At 45.7% G+C, this 10,693-nt stretch overlaps 1 protein-coding gene across 1 annotated transcript; it reads right to left on the reverse strand.

Moving 5' to 3' along the window:
- Window positions 1-673: 673 nt before the first annotated feature.
- Window positions 674-7,960, reverse strand: BIRC5 (baculoviral IAP repeat containing 5). The gene is given in 4 exon segments (NM_001001855.3): window positions 674-1,923; window positions 5,728-5,845; window positions 7,336-7,445; window positions 7,780-7,960. Coding segments are annotated over 4 exon segments (429 nt in total). The 5' UTR covers window positions 7,891-7,960; the 3' UTR covers window positions 674-1,833.
- Window positions 7,961-10,693: the final 2,733 nt, after the last annotated feature.

Below are 10,693 nucleotides of genomic sequence, written 5' to 3' on the forward strand. Positions count from 1 at the left end.
CACAGCGCACCAAGTCCCCATAGCTCTGAGCCAAGTCGTTTAGAAGGGATTCAGGCCACTGCATTGTTCTCGCAGAGGAGCAGCCAGTGTGCGCCCTCCAGCTCACCAGGGCTGGCTAACCATGCAGCAATTTCATGACAGTTTCTGCCAGATATTTCCTGTTATCTTACTTCGTCTCCAAATCCACCTAAAGTTCACACTGGTGTCCCCAGTGACTAAGAAAGGCTTTGTGCTCACTTTTAACTGTAGTTTATCCTGTTATGCAAAATAATTCAAACAAGATAAGAAAACAACACTACAGAATCTTAGGATTGGCTGAGGGCTTTGTCCCAATTCCTCTTTACATGAAAATCCTGTTGCCACACACACACACAAAAGCCAGCTGAGGCTGAACAGCTTCTAGGATCCCCGCATGACTGGTGAGGAAACTGCAGCTCCAATTCAATAGGCGCCAGGCCCAAGCCCAAGCCCACAAGGCAAGCATCCTGTTAGAGGGCAGTTTGGGGCTGGAGTGGGTGTTCCATATGCTTTTTTTGCTCCAACTCTTTGCTTAGTCTGTGCTGGGGCTGAAACTCATACATCATTGCATTTATGATCTTGCAAGACTGAAAACAACATAAAAAGACATGCTTTTCTTTTTTTTTAAAGTTTTTCCCAACGAGGTTTTGCAATCTATTTTTTAAATTAATTTATTCCTTTAGGAAGATTCACATTGGAAAGACAGGAGAATTATCAGTTGCCTAATGCACATCATTAATGGAAAGTAGGTATTTGAAGAGTATTAGTAATTAAGTCCATGAACTCCTTCCTCAGATTTTTCATCCTGACCCTGTGTGCCCCACCCAATGGATGACAGCTGGTCCACAGCGGGACTCCCCAGGAAGAATCCACTCTGACTGTGTGCTCTGCTATCCAGAAGCAGTGAGCCAGGCCTCTGAAACACTGCTTTTCTGCATCAAAGACCTCCTTGTCTATTGTAGAAAAATGTTGCAACCTTGCCAGGAGCCATGGCAGAAGTATCTTCAAGCTGACCACAAAGCATGAGGCCAGCTCTACTCTCAAGACGTCAGTCCTTCTGCATCCCCCTCACCAAGTCACACATACTGCAGTCACAGAAAGGACTCTGGCACAGATCAAGTCCAGAGGCAGAGCCTGGGGTCTAATCCCATGGCTACCCCTGTGAAACTGAAAATCACAAGATGGGATGGCAAGGAACCCCTAACATACAGGGCACTTTCAGAGGCATGGCAGGGATGGGCCGTACAATCTGTCTGGGAGGAAGGGAGCTGCTGTGACACCACAGATCTGATGGGGTAAAAGAGATGGTCACAGGATCTGCAGACATCAATGTGAGATAATGTAGAACATCTGGAACATAAGTGCACATTATTATGCAAGTGAAACTTAAAATGGCATTCTTAATCCTGTTTGTCCAGTCATAATGGACCTATGATCACATTCAGGCATCACATCTCAGCTGGACAGCCAGTCACCAGCTTCGTGAAGCCCAAACGCGTTGCTGTAAAAGAGCTCTACCCACGTGAGCAAACGTCTTCCCTCACCCTGCTAAGTCCAGGAAGCAATAAAACGAAAACTACCAAAGAGAAAAGACAGGTCAGTTACTGTACTTAGCTCCAGCTATATAACAGAAGTAGACCCTGGCATCAACTTCAAGAAAAAAATAAAAAATAGTTTAAATATTCTCATTTCAAAATGTTGATGTTCTGCTTTCCTAAGGCACAGTTAAGAGGCCCCAGAGAAAAACTGGTAACGCTGAGGGGTGTGCCCTGGAAACGACATGTCTGTGTCGCCGTGCAGCAGTGGCGGGAGGTGTCACTCCAAGGCAGCCAGCTGCTCAATGGCACAGCGGACTTTCTTTGCAGTTTCTTCAAATTCTTTCTGCTTATTGTTGGTTTCTTTTGCCTGGAAATAAAGAATACACACGTGAAACTGAAGCTCTAGGCATGCTTGGATAGGGATGCCCAGCTATATGGGGTAAATATTCTCATTCACTTCCAAGGCCTCTTTTTTTTGGGGGGGGGGGCTACACCATGCAACCAGGGATCTTGGTTCCCCAACAGGGCTCAAATCCTGGCTCCCAGGCCTAACCATCAGACTGCCAGGGAATTCCCCTCAAATGCCTCTTCCCATCTGAGCTGCCTCACAATAATTTTAACAGAAGATACTGATCGATAGCTTCGCTTGTACTGTACCATTCTACCTGCTCCACACACACTAGCTTACTTACCGCTCCATGTCCCATGAGGCAGACGCCACCTTTACCTCCATTATACAGAAGAGGAAGCCGAGGTCCAGAGCACCATTCAGCTCAGGGTTACCCGCTAGTCTGTGGCAGAGCCCTACTCTTCCCCACTACCCTACATTGCTTCTGAAGCTTCCACAGAAAAGTCCACAGCTCTCCTCTCCTCCCTGGCAAGCATCAGCTTTCTCCTAAAACAGAAAATCTGCCACCTGAAGTTGCTCTTTGAATCTGGCTTCCAATCTTTCATTCTGCCAAGCGCTCTCTCCACAGGGACAAATGACAATCACGTCAGCAAATCCAGAAAGCTCTTTCCCAAATTCATTCTACTTGATTTCTCTGCCATATTAAAAAACAAACAATAGGTTTTTATTGGGTTAAATAAGAAAAACAACAGAGGTAACTTTTTTCAAAGGAGGGTGGTGGATGCAGCAGCAGGAGCACAGAGCACACGGTGTGCTACCGGGTCAGACCCCAAGCCCCAGCTCTTCCTTGGCCGCACACCAGCCAGCACCCACGTGGCTGCCTGACCAGTCAGTGGTCCTTCAAACTGACCGGCAGCATCTCAATTAAATATAGGGTCTCATTAATTCAGAGAATCACGACAGACAACACTCGTTCCTTGTTTTCAGTATTTGTAAACTGCAACATGTAATTATCTCACCTGGATAAATGTCTGTCTTAAAACTGTGCACTGCAATCCCATTGCTAATTTAGTAAATGGTTTAAAAGATCAGCTCCCAACCTTATTTCCTATCAGAGAACAGACAAGGTCTGCATGCCAGCCCACCTCCAGGAGCGATGTACTCTAGATGGTTCATCCTGGAGCTCTAGCAGGAAGCAGATGGGCCTCTGGTTACACTCATTCCCTGCACTTGGCTCTGACCCCAAACCTTACTGTCCACATCCACTCACAAGCATATGCCCATAAGGAAACAAGAGGACCTGAATTTTTGTATCAGGGATATATTATTTGCAACAAACCTCACAACTGGGTGTCACTAGAGCAGCCCTATCCAACAGAATTTTTTGCAATGATGAAAATGTTCAATTGTCTGCACAGTTCAATAAAGTAATCACTGGCCATATGTAGCTACTGAGCAGATAAAATGCCACTAGTGAAACTGAATTTTATTTGATTTTCTTTTTATTGGCTGCACCACAAGACTAGCAGGACCTTAGTTCCCTGACCAGATATCAAATCTGTGCCCCTTGCAGTAGAAGTGCAGAGTCTTAACCACTGGACCAATAGGGAATTTCCCCAAATATACACATTTAAAAATGATCTGGAAGGAAATACACCAGTTAATGGTGGTTTCCATCGGCATGGGGGTGAAGCTTTTGGTTCTTCCTTACAAAAGCTTTATATTTTATACTGATAGTTTATTACTTTATAATTAATCAAGGTAATAAAAACAAATGCATAGACTTTAAAGTATTTTGACTTCAGGTGAACAAAAAAGCAGTTGCAAAATAGAAGCAAACCATTTTCTTCCAATCTCCCCACTTTTCTCCTGGGTGTTTACACCTGGTTCTGATCTGGTTCTGCCCCCACTGCTGACACCAAGATAAGGGAGGCCCAGCATCTCCTGGGTCTCCTCCTCCAGTCCTCCTAAGCCACCTTCCTCAATAGGTTAACTACCTTCTTCCATCAGATTACAGGATCACAAGCACTCAATTTTCTAGGACTGGACTGTGACAACTGTAGTGTCTGTCTTCCTATTTGTTTCAACTACCAAAACATCTTTGTCTTTCTCAGAGATGCACAATCTGGCTGCAATCTCACTGTACTCTCCTTAACATTCCTCCCATGCGCACAGACATAGCTTTCCAACAACTGTTCTCAAAGTACACAAGCTGGTCTTTCTTTCACTTTGAACAGGGCTGGCAAAATATGCCCTGTGGGACACATCCAATCAGCCCATGGCCTGTTCTTAACCCAGTGCTAAGAATGCTTTATGTTTTTAAATATTTGTGGGGAAAAAACGAACAAAGAATAATTTCTAGGGCTTCCCTGGCAGTCTAGTGGTTAAGAATCCACCCTGCAAGGGACACCAGTTCGCTTCCTGGTCCCAGAAGACCCCACATGCTGAGGAGTAACTAAGCCCATGGGCCACAATGACTGGACCTAGAGCCTGGCTCCACAAGCCCCTGCAGCGAGAGGCCCCTGCACCACAACCACAGAGTAGCCTTCACCTCCTGCGGCTGGGAAGAGCCCGAGTGCAGCAACAAGGCTCACCACGGCCACAAAATAAAATGAGTAAGTAAATATTTTTTTAAAAAAGGAATATCTAACAGAAACTCTGTGGCCCATGATGGCTAAACACTTAACATCTGTGGCACTTCACAGAAAATGAACCGACCCCTAACCTCAAAGGCCCTCTCTAGCCCTCCTCCTAATTCCAACACAGCAGTTCCCAAAACCTTCACTGAATACATAGCTTTACTGACCACTGACTTCTCGCTTCTTGAAAAACTTTTCGATTTTGTCCTTAGCATTTAAAAAGTACCATATTAGACAGAATTATGTATATTGATCTCTAAAAAAGAACATGATTTTCAAGTTGAAAAGGATCTCAGAAACCATGGGGGTCTATCCTCCATTTTATAGGCAGGAAACTATGATCAAGACTGGTCTAAATTCACAAAGTCTGTGAGTGGCAGAGGCAAGTGTTATGTCTGGACTCCCTGCCCAGGGCTTTGCTAAAAAGAAATTAAATACCTGAATATTTATTCTTCGTAAAGCTACCAGATTTAGCACATAAAGAGAGAGGATGCTCAGTTAAATGTGAACATCTTATAAACAAGTAATTTTTTAGTAAACACCCACATAAAATGTGAGATATATTAAAAAATTATTCCTTGTGTACCTGAAATTCAGACTTAACTGGGAGCCCTGGTTTTCTCTGGCAACCTTACTTCTCTACAGCCCAGGCTGTTTGGGAGCTGCTTCTTTAACTCATGGTTTCACTCTCCCAATAACCTAGTTTACCTGTGCAAGAGTCAAAGTTTGCCTGCAAAGATCCCTTCAAGGTCCAGTAGGACTGGCACTATTTTCTCCCAATACACATAACGCTCCTTCCTGACACACTCTCTACTCTGTGTCTCCAAACCCTCTGTTCTCACCTCTGCTAACACATGTACACACTCTGTATAAAGGAGCTACCATCTGAGTTGTCACTGAAGGCAGGAATGCCAGCCTAGTCCTCATATGTCCCACCACCAGAGGTAACCACACACTGAGGGCACCTCTACTCAGGGCATGCATTTTTTTCTGATTGTACAACCCCAAGGTGACAGTCTAGGTCATATGCTTTTCTGTCCTTTTATATCTTCACACACATATCTGAGGGGTTTAGAAAGTGCTGAGGAAAAGCATCTATGCAGTGTTTGTGAGGGACCAGGAGTTCAGTACTAAAGATGCTGAACAGGATTTGCTCTTGGTTCTTATTTCCAGTGATACATACGATTTTGTTCTTGGTTCTTTCTTTATCCAGTTTCAAAAATTCACTGAGGGTTAATTCTTCAAACTGCTTCTTGACAGAAAGGAAAGCACAACCAGATGAATGCTTTTTATGTTCTTCTCTAGAAAAAACAATACACGAGCATGTTAACAGAGACAGTGAAGTAAAGGGAGAAGAGTTCATTACCACCAGTCTCCCTCCCCACCTCAGAGACACACGCTGCTCTGCTTCAGGAGCAGAGTATGAATTCTGAAGTGGATGGAACCAGTGCCCAGACCCACATTCCCGCATACCTCATCTCAGCATCTTCTTGGTCTGTGGACACCCCCCATTCCCCTCCTATGGCTGTTATATTCTATCTGGAGTCCTTTAGCAAGCAGTAGGAAAAGCATTACAGGGTGTAAATCTAAAGGTACCACATGTTAAAGCCCTTAAAAATCATCCAGGAACCGTTTGCAGTTATCTCATTTTATTGGACTTATTACATAATCTATTGGTTCAGAGAAAGGGCACTACTGGCCTGGTTTCTCCAGTGAATTCTTGTGCCTATACTACCATTCTCTCCAGTGGGAATTATCCCTGCATAGCAGACTGCACTAGAACCAGAACAGTCTGGGGAGTTCCTGGTGGTCCAGTGGTTAGGACTCTGCACTTTCATTGCTGAGGGCCCAGGTTCAATTCCTCATTAGGGAACTTAAGATCCCACAAGCTACTTGATGAAGCCAAAAAGAACAAACAACCACAACAACAACCCAGAACAATCTGGAAGAAACACACAGCCACACAAATTCCAAGAGGATAGCCAATAGTAACTATATAATCTGAAAACATTACAGCACTTGGAAATCCACTCCCAAGAATACAACCAGTATTTCTCCACTGATCCCTGGTATGATGACCATGCCATCCCAGTCAATACCGGGTCACAAGAGCAAACACGTTACTAAAAAAACAGTAATACTCTTCCTGCCAAGACGACAAACAACTCCAGAGATTCTCTAGGGCAAAAAAATTCAAGTTGTGGAAGCTACTGATTCTGATGGGGGAAAAAAATGGGAGGGGAAAAATGGGGTATTACATTACAGGAAGACAGCTGCTGTCTGTATGAATATATGCACACACGCAGGCACACACACATAAACTAGACGCGAAGAACAAAATCCAAAACAACAGAGTGTACACTTTAAGGTGTGGTTTTTCTGCTGTATGAATGATAGTCCAGATAATAAAGCTTCAGATTTAAAAACTCTAAAACAGGAAAGGCACCTGGACAGCTCTAGGTCACAGCAGGTTCTGCTCCAGCATTCTAACTTAAAAGGTATCAAGAACCCACAGGAAAATGCCTTTCTTTAACATCCACCCAGAAGGATATTCCGCCAAATCGGGTTGGATTAGGTTGAAAGCATCACCAAAGTGCCAGCAGCAGACTCATCCATGACAATAACTGTTTAGGGCACAAAGGAGGTTGGAAAGCTGACGCTCTTTCACTAATCCTTCAAAATTCATGGTTTGTTGTTTTTTTTTTTTTTGGAGGAGCCCAACACAAAACAAAAGGTCCCGATGGAACTGAGGCACCCACGAAGCCCAGTGAGGCCGGCCTGCGGGACTTACATAGGGTCGTCATCTGGTTCCCAGCCTTCCAACTCCTTGAAGCAGAAGAAACACTGAGCCAAGTCGGGCTCGTTCTCAGTGGGACAGTGGATGAAGCCTGCCGCGGCCATCTGCAAGGGAGAACTCAGCTCAGGCCCCAGCGCGGAGGAGGGAGCCCACAGAGGGCCCGGAGCCCGCGGGAGAGGTCGTCCCGGGCCTGGAAGCCCACAGCAGGGTTGGGACCCGAGGGAGAGGTCGCCCCGGGCCCGGAAGTCCACAGAAAGGCCGGAGCCCGAGGGAGAGGTCACTCACAGCCTAGAAGCCCACAGAAGGATTGGAGTCCGACGGAAACGTCGCCCCGGGCCCAAAAGCCACGGAAGGGTTGGAGTCCGCGGGACCGGTCGCCTCAGGACGGGGGCGGGACTCTTGGGGCGGGGAGGACCTGGGGACTCAGGGAGGTCTTACCCGCTCCGGGGTGCAGGCGCAGCCCTCTAAGAAAGGCCAGTTCTTAAACGTGGAGACGCGGTGGTCCTTGAGGTAGAGCTGCCAGGCCGGAGGCAAAGACTGGGCACCCATCCCGCCGCCGCCGAGCGGTGCCGCGATTCAAATCCAGCGGTTGACGGCCTCCGCGAGGCATGTCGGGAACGCGCCTCCCGCTGCCTTCTGGGAAGTGGGAAGCTGTGTGGCGCGGGGCATGCTGGGAGTCGTAGTCCTCTCGCGGCGTGACTCCGCAGCTGCTCATTCGCCACCGAGCGAACCAGGCCCCGCACTTACTACTTGCTAAGAGTGGTGGGAATAGAAGCTGGGGATGTGCTGAAGCCTCCGTGATAGTTTCAGGGAGTGGCCCCTGCGAGCACGAATGGATTAAGCTCTTTCAGCCTGCAAACTCTATTGGTTTTGTGGGTACCCCATTCCTGAAACCATTAGTGCTAGCTTCCCCAGGCGTTGTACTGGCCAGATTGGAATATGTGCTGAGGCCCGTCCATCTAGAAGGCATGCATCATCCGGGGAAAAGGTGACAGTCACATAGATGAAGTCTACAGCTTAACCTCCACCCTTGCTGGAGTGAGCTGTTCACTCTTTTATCAAATCTTTTATCGAATCTTTTCATTGACTTCTTGGAGATCCAGAAATTGATCCTTGTCACTTTGTTCTTCCCTTTCCACCAGAATTCCTCAGGAGTTAGATATCTCTTCTAAGTCCTGAGGACAGTTCTTCTCTCTTCAAGAAAATCAGAGATACCAAAGGAACATTTTATGCAAAGATGAGCTCGATAAAGGACAGAAATGGTATGGACCTAACAGAAGCAGAAGATATTAAGAAGAGGTGGCAAGAATACACAGAAGAACTGTACAAAAAAGATCTTCACGACCCAGATAATCACGATGGTGTGATCACTGACCTAGAGCCAGACATCCTGGAATGTGAAGTCAAGTGGGCCTTAGAAAGCATCACTACGAACAAAGCTAGTGGAGGTGATGGAATTCCAGTTGAACTATTCCAAATCCTGAAAGATGATGCTGTGAAAGTGCTGCACTCAATATGCCAGCAAATTTGGAAAACTCAGCAGTGGCCACAGGACTGGAAAAGGTCAGTTTTCATTCCAATCCCAAAGAAAGGCAATGCCAAAGAATGCTCAAACTACCGCACAATTGCACTCATCTCACACGCTAGTAAAGTAATGCTCAGAATTCTCCAAGCCAGGCTTCAGCAATATGTGAACCGTGAACTTCCTGATATTCAAGCTGGTTTTAGAAAAGGCAGAGGAACCAGAGATCAAATTGCCAACATCCGCTGGATCATAGAAAAAGCAAGAGAGTTCCAGAAAAACATCTATTTCTGCTTTATTGACTATGCCAAAGCCTTTGACTGTGTGGATCACAATAAACTGTGGAAAATTCTTCAAGAGATGGGAATAGCAGACCACCTGATCTGCCTCTTGACAAATTTGTATGCAGGTCAGGAAGCAACAGTTAGAACTGGACATGGAACAACAGACTGCTTTCAAATAGGAAAAAGAGTTCGTCAAGGCTGTATACTGTCACCCTGTTTATTTAACTTATATGCAGAGTACATCATGAGAAATGCTGGACCGGAAGAAACACAAGCTGGAATCAAGTTTGCCGGGAGAAATATCAATAACCTCAGATATGCAGATGACACCACCCTTATGGCAGAAAGTGAAGAGGAACTCAAAAGCCTCTTGATGAAAGTGAAAGTGGAAAGTGAACAAGTTGGCTTAAAGCTCAACATTCAGAAAACGAAGATCATGGCATCCGGTCCCACCACTTCATGGGAAATAGATGGGAAAACAGTGGAAACAGTGTCAGACTTTATTTTTCTGGGCTCCAAAATCACTACAGATGGTGATTACAGCCATGAAATTAAAAGACGCTTACTCCTTGGAAGGAAGGTTATGACAAACCTAGATAGCGTATTCAAAAGCAGAGACATTACTTAGCCAACAAAGGTTCGTCTAGTCAAGGCTATGGTTTTTCCTGTGGTCATGTATGGATGTGAGAGTTGGACTGTGAAGAAGGCTGAGCACTGAAGAATTGATGCTTTTGAACTGTGGTGTTGGAGAAGACTCTTGAGAGTCCCTTGAACTGCAAGGAGATCCAACCAGTCCATTCTGAAGAAGATCAGCCCTGGGATTTCTTTGGAAGGAATGATGCTGAAGCTGAAACTCCAGTACTTTGGCCACCGCGTGTGAAGAGTTGACTCATTGGAAAAGACTCTGATGCTGGGAGGGATTGGGGGCAGGAGGAGAAGGGGACGACAGAGGATGAGATGGCTGGATGGCATCACTGACTCGATGGATGTGAGTCTGGGTGAACTCCGGGAGTTGGTGATGGACAGGGAGGCCTGGCGTGCTGCGATTCATGGGGTCGCAAAGAGTCGGACACGACAGAGCGACTGATTTGATCTGATCTCTGTGTATTCTTGCCATCTCTTCTTAATATCTTCTGCTTCTGTTAGGTCCATACCATCTCTGTCCTTTATCGAGCCCATCTTTGCATGAAATGTTCCTTTGGTATCTCTGATTTTCTTGAAGAGATCTCTAGTCTTTCCCATTCTGTTGTTTTTCTCTATTTCTTTGCATTGATCGCTGAAGAAGGCTTTCTTATCTCTTGTTGCTAGTCTTTGGAACTCTGCATTCAGGTGTTTATATCTTTCCTTTTCTCCTTTGCTTTTCGCTTCTCTTCTTTTCACAGCTATTTGTAAGGCCTCCCTAGACAGCCATTTTGCTTTTTTGCATTTCTTTTCCATGGGGATGGTCTTGATCCCTATCTCCTGTACAATGTCTCGAACCTCATTCCATAGTTCATCAGGCACTCCATCTATCAGATCTAGGCCCTTAAATCTATTTCTCACTTGG

Source organism: Bos taurus, chromosome 19 (genome assembly GCF_002263795.3).
Source record: "Bos taurus isolate L1 Dominette 01449 registration number 42190680 breed Hereford chromosome 19, ARS-UCD2.0, whole genome shotgun sequence".
NCBI lineage: Eukaryota > Metazoa > Chordata > Mammalia > Artiodactyla > Bovidae > Bos > Bos taurus.